Raw genomic sequence first — 13,365 nt, forward strand, 5'->3', positions numbered from 1 at the left:
GAGTTCCAGACGTCGGACAGTCAAGCTGGTGTTTAAAACACAACCCACTTGAAAGCTGACTTGCTTGCAATGATTAGAAACAGGGGCCTTGCTGGCAATTTATATCCCTCAGTGATTTGCATTAAGGCCATTTAACTGGATAGTTTATCAGCAGATAATTTCCCAAATAAAATTTCTTGATGACGAGCACCCAAGCACATTTTCTTCCCTGCATCCTACCAGAGCTTTGCTTGCGAGGTTCACCCCCGGCCCTTCTAGAAACTGGTATGTTGTGGCTCATTAATTCAATACACTGCCCTCCCCTTGAGACTTGATTCTTTATTGAGATTTATTTCAATCCTGGGAAATCCCATTATTGATGAGATTCTTCTTCTGATCAGGGAGGCTGCCTGGCGCAGTGATAAGAGCTCAGGCTCCCATATAAGGCAGGTCTGGCTCCCTCTACCTGTCTGCTGCCTGTCGGGGCCTCCGGATGCAGGCAGTGCGCTTTCCTTCAGCGCAGGGTTCAAATCCCAGCATCGCCGCTAACACACTACATGACCCTGGGGCTCTCACCAAATTTCTGTTCCTCGTCTCCCTCATCTATAAAATGGGGCCACTAACTTCTCTGACAGGGTTGCCGTGAGAGTAAACTGTGAGTGGGGTGCTGGCCATGAGCCCTGGCAGGTCAGACCAACCCCTGACAGTGTGGCTCTTACTGTTCGCATTAGCCTTACCACCACAACGAGCAGTTTCTCCCTGAAATGTGCAGGGCAACCAAAAAGACTGGTCATTGATTTTCAGGTTTTGGAGAGCAGCATGGCCTATGAGAAAAGGAAAGCAAAGGAAGCCTTAGAGACAGAAAAGAGAAAAGTTCAAGATCTGGAGAACCACTTAACCCAACAAAAAGAGGTATGAGGCGCAGAGAGAGAGTGGGCTGCAGCAGCCAAAAGCCCTGTGCGAGAGTCTCCGAAGCCAGACGTGAGGCCGTGTTTCTGTGCCCTGAGAGGGAGCGGTGGTCACGTGGGCACGTCCGGGGCAGTGCCTCCATTCCACGGGTCAATCTCACCTGATACAGCTTACACGCTGTGTGACCCAGAGCAGATCATGTAACCTCCCATGCCTCAGTTTCCTTATCTGTAACATGGGAGTACTAACAGTCCCTGCCTCAAGGATTCAATGAGTTAATCGATACAAAGTACTCAGAACTGCACCTCGCACTCAGAGGGCCTCTGCATAAGCAGCACTCCAGGCTCAATTCCTAGGGAAGAGAAATGCACCCCAGAAAGGAACCCCTGAAGTGGAGGTTGGATCCGTCCCTCAGCCAGCGGCCCCCTCCTTTTCACCAAAAGGTATTTATGCTGCAGTTCGGCACGGGCACCGTAGGAAAACACTCCCTCCTGGCCCCAGCTGCCTGCCTTCATACACGCGCAAGCAGACTCACCCTGGACTGACAGTTGAGGAGAGACACAGACATGCAGTAAGATGGAGTAGACAGGAACCTGACGAGCCCACATGGTGGTCAGAGCAGATGGGTGCCAGGGGTGACTGCCTTCTGGAGTGGATGAGAAGAGTGCACCCTCAAGGAGGGGGACATGGAGGGATGTCTGAGTGCCAGGCCCACCAGAGCTGGGGATGTCCATATCCAGCCTCCCCCGTCAGCTGGGGACTGGGCCCAGAGCTGCTATGAAAGGCAGGCCCCAAGGCACAAGACAGACCAGCCCGTGTCTTCCCAGAGTGTCCTCTCTAGGATAGAGGAGGATACAACCATGTACACACATGCACAGGATGACTCCACAGGGTTAGAGAGTGGCCTGCAAGCAAGGAAGGCCTCTCTGAGGAGGTGACATTTGAGTGAGATCTAGAGGGGAGAGGAAGCATGCAAGGGAGCATCTGGGGATAGAGAATGTCACTGGATAAAGTGGCCGAGTGCAAAGGACAGGGACCTAAGTTAGCCAGAGGAACAGGGATGGTGGCGTGAGGAATGAAATGAAAGCTGGAACAAGATGGAAGCCAAATTAGGGCTGGGTAAGAAAGCAGGAGAGAGATACAGAGTATGCAAAGTGAGGCCTGGCAGGAGAGCTTGGTGCGCTTTAGCGTCGATTCGGGTTCAAATCCCAGTTCTGCCCTAACATGCTGTGTGACCCTGGACAAGCTCCTGGCCCTCTCTGTGCCCTCATCTGTAATGTGAGTCTAGTGACAAAACCACCCTAGAGGTTTGTTGTGAGGAGTCAGTGCATTCATTGTGAATCACCTGCCCAGGTGGGGTGGGGAGGATGGTGAATATAGCAAGGGGTTGGGGGCTGGACAGTCAGGCAAAGACTCTGGCAATGGGACTGTGCCAGCCCGTGCAGGGAATTGAGGTCAGAGTCCAGGTGGGTGAGGGAGCAAGCACCACACAGAGCAAGCCTCATTGAGGGGTGGGACCCAAACTGTGGTTGGCAGCTGTCCCCAGAGTATCCCTTATACAGATGGGCCAGAGGTGAGGTTTTGAAGCTCGGCTCTTGCTGGACAGGTGGCAGGCTCTGGGCCAGCCTGAGCGTGAACATATAAGCCTGTCTCCTGCCTCTGGATAGGGGTTTGAGTCAGGAGGACAGGTAAGGTAGGGTTCAGAGGCCGATGACAGAGTGGTTAGGACAGGGCGGTGGCATCCGAGCTTACACCACCACTTCCTGGTCTATGTGACCTTGGCACATTACCTGTCCTCTTGCAGCCTCTGTGTTCTTACCTGTAAAATGGGGATAATTGGGCAGGTGCAGTCTGGGGTTTGTGGATTAGATGCACTGGTGCATTCAGTGCACGATGCCAAGCACTCACATTTAAAGAGTGTCAGTATCATCATTATTTTTACTTGTGATATGTCGAGCAGTGAATAATAAGAGAAGGGAAGGAGCCCTCCCCACAGGGCCTCTTACAACAGGCAAGACGTAGACTGGCAGCGGGGAAGGGGGGGACTGGACAGTCTTAAGCAGACTTGACAGTAGGAAAATACCAGGTCCGTGCAAAGAGGTGAGTCAGAGCCTGGATGGGCCAGCGAGGCCGGTGTGCGGAGCAGAGTGGGGATGGAGACCTCTGGCACGCTGCTAAACAGGAAGGTTGTCTTTTCTCCAGGGTCACGCATCCCCGAAGGCTGGGCCCACCGCCCAGCATAGCATTCCCTAGAACAATTCTCAGTAGTTTTTCTTTTTGGCCAAATAATGCATGTTCCCTAAAGGAAATTGAGAAGATACAGACTAGTAAAAAGAAGAAAATGTAAATTGCCATAATCCTAACTCCCCCCCAAGTAACCACTATTTACATGTTGGTAGATATCTCTCCAGTCTTTTGTCTAGGCATGTATGCATATATTTAAAACATTTTTCTTGTGAACTTTATATTTGTATGGAGTCCTAACTGCAATAGTTTCCCGCCCCGTTCTGACTGCATATCTCCTGGGGCTTGTGTGGGGGCGGCTAGGCTGCAGGCCCCTCGCCATCATCAGACCTACGGGGGAGGTGGGGGTGGGGGGGGTATGTTCTCAGTTCCAAACTGCCCTGGACTCAAGCTTTTGTAGACTGGGGAGAGACTGCCACAGGGACCGGGTCTGCTGGGACAGGAGGTGTCTCCTCCGCTCTGCCTCTTTCCCCGCCCCCGCCTCCCAAAAAGCCAGGTACTTCCCCACAAGGACCCACATTGCTGTCTACACATGCCAGTGTACTCGGTGCCCCAGCATCAAACGCCTTGTGACCTGAACACTCACCACTATGTCACTTCCTGAACACCAGCCCAGAAATCCTGAACGATGAATAACTCTCTTTTATGCATATGACTAACCAAGATGTGACTTCCGGGTTCTCAGCATGGTGGGTGTGCCAAGATTCTCACCTCTCTCTCCAACAGGCGTCCTGTTCCTTGAGTTCTTGCTCCCAAACCCTGACTCACTGGTTTCAACGATTACTAATCCTGGCTTCCCTTTGTGTTGTCATTTCCCTTCCTTTCTCGTGCGCACACCCTCAAACCACTTGTGGATGACTTCCAGATTTCAGAGAGCAGCATCACCTACGAGAAACACAAAGCGAAGGAGGCCATCGAGAAGGAAAAGAAAAAGGTGCAAGATCTGGAGAACCACATAACCAAGCAGAAAGAGGTATGAGTCTCACCGTGGAAAGACCCGAGGAGCCCGGCATGGTTAAGAGCAGACTCGGGAGGAAGGAGGTCTGGGTTCAAATCCCACCTCTGCCATTCTCTGGCTGTGAGACACTAGGCAAGCTACTTACCATCTCTGTGCCTTGGTTTCTCCACTGAGGAAATACAGATGATACCAATAGATCAACCTGATTGAGCTGTGAGGCTTCATTGCTAATACACACAGGAAACACACAGAAAAGTTCCTGGCACTCCGTGAATGCTGTGTGTGTGTGTTGGCTGCTTTTGTTATTATGAGCTCACAGCTAGGGAGTGAAGGAGCAGAATCTGAACCCAGGACCATCTGACTCCTGAATCCTTCACCGTCACCCCTCCCCTCTCTGCTGTCCTTGAGCTTTGTGTGGGCTCAGCTGCCTGGAGTAAAGCAGGGGGTGTCTATATATGGACGCCTGAACTTCTGATCACCTTGATGTCATTTCTCCCCGAGAACTTGTCATCATCATTATCACCTTCATAATCAAACCGCATTTACGATTATTTCTGGGAGTAGAAGACACAGGAGGGTAGACGTGGTTATTGTACATGACCCTGCCTTGGGCACCTCCAAGCTGTAGGACGTAATTCACCCTTCCTGGATCCAACAGTACAAGGAGGCACACACACATACTGACACACACAATGGCCAATATCTCAAAGTCAAAGGAAGCAATAAACACACAACCTGACAATGAATTTAAATGCAGGTAAATACAATTTCAAAATATTTTCAAGACCAAGTGGGACTAAAAAGGTCTCTTCACGTCAATCTTGAATCATTTTCTTCAAAGAAAGTTTCCCAAACATTAGCATACATAGAATCACCAGCAAAGTTATTTTAAATGCCCATTTCTGGGGCCCCACCCCTAGAAATTCTAATTAGCTCTCTATGGGGTAGGCCCAGGAATCTGCATTTTCAGCCCAGGTCATGCTCGTGCACCTGGAGCATCACTGCTCGGGGAGACAAGAGTCAATAAACCACATCCGCATTACATATCAGTCCTGGGCATTTTTAAAGAGTGCTTTGACCAACTGTCGTGTATCCAGAGAAGGCAGACCAGGGCTGGGGGAAGCGATGCAAGACTCGTCAGCTTCTGGAGGACCGCCCGTGTGCAGGCATGACGCTGCAGGCTGAGAGAGAGCCCAAGAAATGCAGCCTTGTTATTTCCCCAAGTGATATACCATGGGATCTTTCATAAAATACTTCAATTAGGGGTACAAGAAAAGGAGAAAATAAATGTTTAGAGTGCATTAATTGGGGCATGAAATGGATCAGGAATGAGACTAATGCAAAAAAAAATTATATACATAGATGCGTGTGTATCATGAAATCAATGAATAGGTCACAGTTTTTATTCTAGCAGTTACAGTGAAAAGGAAAGCCCAGTTGTGTAATTCACAGGAAAAAATGGACCAATTCCTTGTGGAAATTAAACCATTTTTGGTACTCAGCCCAGAAGGAATGAATGCTTCCGAGGGATCGTCACATAGACTCTGTAATGCAACCAGAAGTGTCCTCAACAATAGCCTTAGAACCGTGTTGACATCAGAGGGCAGGGTTTTGTGACAACCCTCAAGACAGGCTGGTGGCATCACACCAGACAAGGAGAAATAGGTCTCCTCCCCAGCTATCCCCCCTTTGCCAGGAAAGACTAAGGAACTTCAAGGTCAAAGACACACTCAGACACTGAGTTGCTTATTTGCATGCTATTTGGCCTGTATACACCAAAGAGCAATTGAAAGATTCATTTCATCTGCACAGGCAAAAATAGGATTTATATAAAAGAAAGAGAAGAAAGTGGAGACGAGAAATAAATTCAGACCGGTGGGAACAGTGAACTTTGTTCTTCTGTCCTTGAGTCAGCTGGCAAGAACAGATGCCAGACGGCATGTCGGCCCTTACGCAGCTTCATGGCCCATCAAAAAAACCATCTCAGTGTGTTGTGAATTTTCTGGGACACCTGGAGTGTGTCCGTGTGAGCTATAGATGACAGGCTGCTCTGTGGGATACCTGCCACCTGCCAGGGTCCCCGGTGAACATCTCCTTAGGCCAGGTCCCCACGTTGTCTGCACACACTGGGATTTCTCAATAGTAACCAAGATGGGAAGAATGTGTTCCAGGAGGGATAGGATGTGCAAGGACAAGATGACTGGCGTCCTGTTATGCCGTTGGGGGGGAGGGAGATAAGGGGGGAGAGGAGGTCATCCTGGTGCCAAAGCCAAGGAGGAAAGTGCAGGAGTGTTCTGGAGGCAGGTCCTGTGATAAAGGGTGAAGGAACTCGGCACCGTTATCCTGGAAAACAGATTTAGAGAGAGACATGACAGCCCTCCTCAAATATTTAAAGGGCTGTCTCATAAAAGAGAAATAAAACTTACTCAATGAGCTCCAGGTGACAGAACTGAGCTCAGAGACCAGAAATCACAAGGAGACAGATGTCAGCTGAATATAAAAGAGCGTTCATAAAATAATTGAAACCTTCCAGAGCAAGCATGGACTTTGGGCTTAAAAAGGATCTGGAGAACAAAGTTCACCTCCTGTCTGAAAATGGGGCGTGGGGAGACGAGGGGAAATATTTATTCCTGAATTTCTCTTCATTTGATGTTTGTTGTTTGTCTAGGAAATAGATTTAAAAGTGCAAAAGGAAGATGTTTTAAATAATAAATTAAAGGACGCACTGGCCATGGTAGAAGAGACTCAAAAAACAAAGACGACTGAGAGTCTGAAAGCAGAGAGCCTCACCACAAAATTAAATGAAACATTAACTGAACTGGAAACTGCCAAGACAAAAATGGTAAGGGATGGGAGAATTTTTCTCTCGATGCACGATCACACCACCATGAGAATGTGTGGTTTACAACAGGGTTTCTCTGCCTCGGCTCTGCTGACATTCTGAGTCAGATGTAAGGGCCGTCCTGTGCATGTGGGAAGCTGAGCAGAATCTCTGGTCTCTACCCACTAGATGCCAGTCACACCGTCCCCCCCAATTGTGACAACCAAAAATGTCTTCAGATTTTGCCAGATATCCCTTGGGGGGCAAAATCACCCTCTGTTGAGAAGCACTGGTTTAGTCTGAAAGGTAAACAGAGGCTATGATGCCCTCTCTCCAGGGCATTCTTAGATGTTGTAATACAGGATCCTCTCAGGATCAGTCTGAAGGACGAAGGAGCCCCAGAATTTAGTGATCCGTGACTATTCTGCAGACTTTAAGATGTTTTTAAATTTTTAGCTCAGTATTCAAGGCTCTCCACCATCCAGGGCCAATATTGTACTCATCTGTCATTCATACATTCAACCGCCAGGAGGTGATGGGAAGTCCACTAAGTGAATCTGAGAGGGTCTGCAGTTGGAGAGACCAGCTCCGGGTATGGCATGTGGTGCCCACTGCTGGAGTCCAGAATGATAAGGACCTGGACACTGGGGGAGGCAGAGGAGTGGGGAGGAAGGAGTCGCTATACAGAGAATTACGAGAATGGCAGACTTGATAAGTGATTGACAAGACATGAGTACCAAGAGAATAGGTGCCAAAGGAGACGGGCAAGCTTCAAGCCAGGGCACCTTGAGAGATGACAGCGTACGGGTGGCAAATACGGAGGTCTGGGGACCGGGGTGGTCTCTTGTGGAGAGGGCGCTCTTCCAGAGAAAATGAAGAGATCAGACTGAGGCAGCAGTGGGGTATCAGTTCAGAAGTGCCCCAGACTTTCAGTGGTACAATAGATTTGGGGGAGAAAGCAAGACAACATGTTTAAACTTGGAGGAGAGCCTCGTGGGCATGGCTGTTGAAACAGTGGGTGTGTGTGAGCTTCTCAGGCAAAGAATTTACCCTTCAGGAGGAGATGAAGACCAAGGCCTAGCATGTCAACTGGGAACAGGGAGCAGGAGAATGACGTCATTAGGGAGCAGAGGAAGGCTTGTCAGGAAAGGTGGCGGGGGTCGGGGATGAGGCACTGAGAGGAAGCGCCCAGAAGAGCACCGGAAGGAGAGAACAGTCCTGGGAAAGGGTCTGATTCACCACTTGGTGGTAATTTTTGGTCTTTAGAAATACAAATTCATAGAAGAAAAAATTAATTTTCTTATAAATTGTTTCTTATAAATTGCTTTTTTTCTTATAAATTGTTCATTTATCAATTCAATGACTATTTCCTAAGCATCTCAGTCTAGAGCCTGTGGCAGGGACCAAGGCACTGATGCTGTGGGTATATCAGTCAGTAAGAAAAGACAAGTTTCTGCCCTCACGTAGCTTACATTCTAGTGGGAGTGAGAAATAAAGAAATTAGATAATTCACATGGTAATAAGTGCCTCGACTGAAAGTAAAACAGGGTGATGAAATAGAAAGCATCTCGAGCTGCTCTTTTAGATAGGCAGTCAGGGAGGGCCTCTCTGAGGAGGTGACATTGGAGCTAAGACCTGAAACACAAGGAGTCAGCCATGCAAGGAGCTAGGTGAGCAGTGTGCCGTGCAGCAGGAATAGCACGTGCAAAGGCCCTGCGGCGGGACCAAGTTCAGTGCCCACGGGTGCAAAGGGGACATGTTGTTATTGTTCTTTTCATCAGATCCTGCTCCCACGATCACAGTAGCCGTTTCTGTTTTCCCAGATCATGATGGAGGGGCGGATGCAGCTGCAACAGCAGACTGTAAAGGCCCTCCAAGAAGAACAGAAATCAGAGAAACACAGATTTGAAGAAGAAATCCTGGAATACAAGGAGCAAATCAAACAGCACTCCCAGACGATCGTGAGTCTAGAAAAAAGACTCCAAAAAGTGACTGAGCACCATAAAAAAATAGAAGGAGAGATCGCAACTCTGAAGAACAGTGACTCAGGTTGGTCCAAAGAGACGAGGAGGAAATCTTAGTGTTCGGGGCAGGTTCTGATTGTCCGGTGGGTCCCGATGGGCTGATGGGTAGGAAAAGGGCTGTGTGTATTGAAAAGCTCGCTCATCCCTGGCGCCACCTTTTGTCCTTGGTACCCAACAAGGTCAGGGGTCCTCAAGGCCCGAGATAAACAGAAGCAGCAACCATGAGTCTGGACACCCTTTGTGCAGAGCCAGTCAGCCAGCAAGGCACACGGGCTGCCAGGGCCGTGAGGGGTGTCAGAGCAGCATGTCAGGCTTTCATCTTTCCTACGTGGGAACCTCCCGGGCAGGAGCCTTTCAAAGGTTTCCTTCTGCCATCAGCAATTTGTGATGTTGTCTAATTCACTTGCATAACCAGCCAGGATTTGTTTCTTAAAAGGTAAACACAAAAGAGGCTGAAACAGAACTCAGAGTCGTGAGCATTTGTTTGCCCTAAATGGCCAGCGTGATCATCTTATTGCAAAGACACTAGCTACCTGGAGAAGAGTTCCAGAAGTGTAGGCCTCAGGCCAGGGTTTCTTAGCCTCAGCACTTTTGACATTGGAGCTGGACGAGCCTTTGTGATGGGGACATCCTGTGCACTACAGGGTACTGAGCAGTATCTCTGGCTTCTGCTCACCAGATGCCAGTGGGGACCTCCCAACGCTGGTGCGACAACCGAGAATGTCCGCAGACATTTTTGTCAATGTCCTGGGGGTGGGGGGCAAGCTCACCCCTCGTTGAGAACCACAGTCCTAGTCTCAAGCCAGTTGACGAGCTGTCAGGGCTCACCTCCTGCATTCATTCACTCACACTCCTAATCGAGCATCTAGTATGTTTCAGGCTCGTTCTAAGCACTGAGGATTCAGTGACGGGCAAGCCAGGCAGAGTGCTTGCAGTTAACCGAATTACTGCCCTGGCAGGTAATCCAGGATGAACAGGGCACCAGGGCAAGGGCCTGGAGTGGGACTGTTTCCCAACCCAGGGCCAGGTTAGAGGGGGGACCTGAAGCTGGAACCTGAAGGGTGACACCTCTTTGTCACCCCACCCTTACATCAGTGCCTGCCATAAAGCGGACATCCCATAAGAACTGTTGAATGAATAGATGAATGAGTGACCATGTGACTGAGTGGTGAGCATAGAAGCCAGAAGACAGTGGGCTGAGGAGTCAGTGGGAGGTGAGGACAGGACAAGACTCACCTGAGCAGAGAGGAGGAAATACGGAAGGAGGTGTGACCCAGCGGTTAAGGCTCCACCTCTCACCAGCTTGCAGCCTCCGTCACTCCTACGCCCATTTCCTCACCTGTAAATGGAGTTAGTGACCCCTGCCTTATACAGTGACTGGAAAGATTTCATGAGCTCATCATGGGGTGGGGTGCAGGGGTCCCCAGCCTATGACACAGAACAGACGGTGGGTCCCAGGAGGTTGAGAGGGCTGCGGGGTGTAGGGAGAGTTTATAGGTTGGGAAAGCCTCAGGTGCATTGATAAGCAGCAGGGAAGAAAAGCGTCTGCTGCCCGACACTTATCCTAACATTCCCTTGTCCCCGATTCAGCCCAGGAGAAGGAAATACAGCAGAACCCTCCCCCAGTGCCACCGTTGGAGAGCAGTGCCAAAGATGCCCAGTGTGAGCTATTGATGTGAGTACCCAAAGGGCCTGTCATCACCGCTGTGCCACATGAGCAAAGACAAACAGACAAAACCCTACTTCTGGCCACTTTGTCAGAATCTGAAAAAAAGGAGTTGAGTCTGGTGTCTTTTCACTGTTATTGAAATGTCTCAATTCCTTGATCACGTCAGGGTGGTGTTGTGGAAAAACTTGGGTGGATCTGTGTTCAAAGGCCGACTCAGCACTCTCCAGTTGTGTGTCCCTGGGCAGAGCACGTCACCTCTCGGGACCTTCACTTCCTTGTTTGTGAAATAAGGAGATACAGGCCGGGCGCTCGGTAGATGCCAGCTAAACACTGTGACGCACTTTTTTTCCCAAGTACCTGCTCAGGACGAGCAGACAGTGGCGGTTTCCCAGTGGAGACTCCTTGGTGGAGTGGTCCTAGGGAGGGTTAAAAGTTAAGAGGTTGGACTGAAAGACTTTGAAGATCCCTCCCAACCCAAAAGTCTATACCTTAAGTCTCGAGGAACCGATAATTTCCAGAGAAACAAACCCAAGGTTGGGAAAGCCACTGCCAAGCAGCAAATAAGAAGGCACTAATAGATGCAGAGAAAGGTTCTCGAAGAAGACAAACCACCAGCTGGATCCTTGCACTGCGTCCGTTTCCAGAGCCTAATGTCGTAGGGCCCTTAACCTCCCAAAGGCAAAGATACGCAGCCTCCACATTTTGAAAAGTCCCTACGTGCCTCCTCCCGGTAGAATGGTCTCTAAAGATGGCAGCGCCATGGCCTGGAGAAGACTCCGCACCCACTGCTCTTCTCCTTCCCACTTCTTAGCTCGCGGACACTCTTAAGACTTAAAGTGTCATCCTCAAGTTGAAAGGGTTATAGCCAAGGAGATAGATAGATGATAGACAGACGGATGGATGGATGGATGGATGGATGGATGGATGGATGGATGGATGGATGGATGGATATGATTGAGAGATGAGAGGTAGACACATACATACCCACAGATGCATATGTGGATACATACGAGTATAGAGTCATTCCCCTTCCACTGATCACCAGTCTTTTTATTTTGACACGCAACCTGCCAGTATTTTGCTTTATTTCATAACAAACATACACTCTACCTTCAAGAGTCTATGTAAGAAGAGCCTGGATTTCAAAAGCCTGTGAACTCAAACTAAGTGACATTCATTCCTGCCCAAAGGCTCTTCACCCCCTTTGGAATGTGCCAGACCTCAGCTCTTCCTCCTGCTCCCAACACACGCGCGCGTGCACACACACACACACACATGCACACACACACACGACATGACTTCCTCAGGGCTAAGATGCCTCTCACTTGCTCAGAAACACATCCCATGTTCTCACTTAAACCCGGTCAAGGCACTTCACCCTCTATTCTGGGCCCCTTCCCGTAAACACCCCTCCCTGGGCGTAGCCATCCCCATCTATCACCCTGAGCCTCGTGGTGCCAAAGATGCCCTGCCCCCTGGGGAGTGGTGGAGAAGGAGCTGTCCTCCTCTCACCCTCCCCATGTCCCTCTAGTTATCGGGGCCCCAACGCCCACACATCACAAAGGGTTCCATGAACACCGTCCTTTTACTTCTGGCCCCACCTCTCTCCATCAGGAACTGCAGGAAGCTAACGGGAGAACAAAAGCCATACTGTCCTCCTCTCTCTCTTCTTCCTCGTCTTCCAAGCATCCCTGGGCCCTCCAAAGAAATAGTCTTCCCTGCTCTTTTCACCAAGCTCAAAAGTCTTATCAGTTCATGCGGAGGATGCTCGAGCAGGAAGAGGTGTCACCCTCATGCGAATCCTATTTCAACCTCAACAAAACCCAGCCGGGATCCTCTGTTCTATCGCGATGTATTTCTTTTTAATGACAGTGCCCCAAAGTGAAGTTTTGTTTTGAGAATGTGTAAAGCGCGTGCTTATCCAGCCCTTGCTGGGACTGGTATCGCATGGACTACCACTGACAGGCGATCACTCTGTGTTTGGATTTGGCCCTTTCCGGGCAGTCAAGACACCACAGAGACTGAGTTGAACTTATAGGGCCTGTTTCTATGAATTTCAGAGAGGATTTATTGAGTGCGCAGAAGGAAATCCTATCTCAGCAGGAGGTCATCGTGAGCTTGAGGAAAAACCTTATGGAAGCTCGTGGCCGAATGTCAGATTTGAGAGGTTTGTATGATTACCTGTGTGTCTTAACTCCCTGACCCACTTCAAGAAAGGAAAGAAACGGGGCTGAAGAGTTGGAAAGCTTGGAGTTAAACACCCCACTCGATCTGCTTTCCTGGGCTTGTAACTCAGGGTCAGCAAAAGCTGTATCCTGGCTGTGGCACTGGTTTCATAGCAAGGGGCCTCAGGGAACATTCTCAGGATGCGCTGGACCTGTGCATTGAAATGCAACATTCTTATTGGGGAGAATTCCCTTTTACCACTGAGGATTTGTCTGTAGAAGCAAAGGCTCCCTCCTGGAGCAGGCCAGGCTGCACACGCCCTACCACTCACCAGCTTTGGGACCTTGGGCAGGATTCTCTCCAGGCCCCCTTCCTCTGAGGCAGAATCACCTACAACACACCTGCTTCCTAGGGTTGATGTGGACATTTGGGGCCGCCTAGAGTAGGGCAAAATAACTCTGGGTTCCGACCTCTGGGTGGCCCACCTGGGGGCTGTGTGCGCGTCTCCACCTGTCACTGGAGGCTGTTGCACCTGGCAGACACATGAGCACAGCAGATTCCAGAGGCCTAGAACACCGTTAGGCAAACAGATGCA

General features: G+C 49.7%; 1 protein-coding gene across 12 annotated transcripts in view; it reads left to right on the forward strand.

The window, feature by feature from the left end:
• The window catches only part of FHAD1 (forkhead associated phosphopeptide binding domain 1), a 122,473-nt gene that overhangs the window by 83,507 nt on the left and 25,601 nt on the right, over positions 1-13,365 (forward strand). For 9 of the 12 annotated variants that reach the window (XM_033115852.1, XM_033115850.1, XM_033115854.1 and 6 more), the window contains 6 exons: positions 784-891; positions 3,998-4,105; positions 6,759-6,932; positions 8,735-8,960; positions 10,526-10,610; positions 12,665-12,771. In XM_033115852.1, coding sequence (XP_032971743.1) covers positions 784-891; positions 3,998-4,105; positions 6,759-6,932; positions 8,735-8,960; positions 10,526-10,610; positions 12,665-12,771 — 808 coding nt within the window. The remainder of the gene's footprint in view (positions 1-783; positions 892-3,997; positions 4,106-6,758; positions 6,933-8,734; positions 8,961-10,525; positions 10,611-12,664; positions 12,772-13,365) is intronic. The other 3 variants (XM_033115858.1, XM_033115861.1, XM_033115860.1) reach the window with 1 other exon arrangement.

The sequence above is a fragment of the Rhinolophus ferrumequinum genome, chromosome 9, assembly GCF_004115265.2.
Source record: "Rhinolophus ferrumequinum isolate MPI-CBG mRhiFer1 chromosome 9, mRhiFer1_v1.p, whole genome shotgun sequence".
NCBI lineage: Eukaryota > Metazoa > Chordata > Mammalia > Chiroptera > Rhinolophidae > Rhinolophus > Rhinolophus ferrumequinum.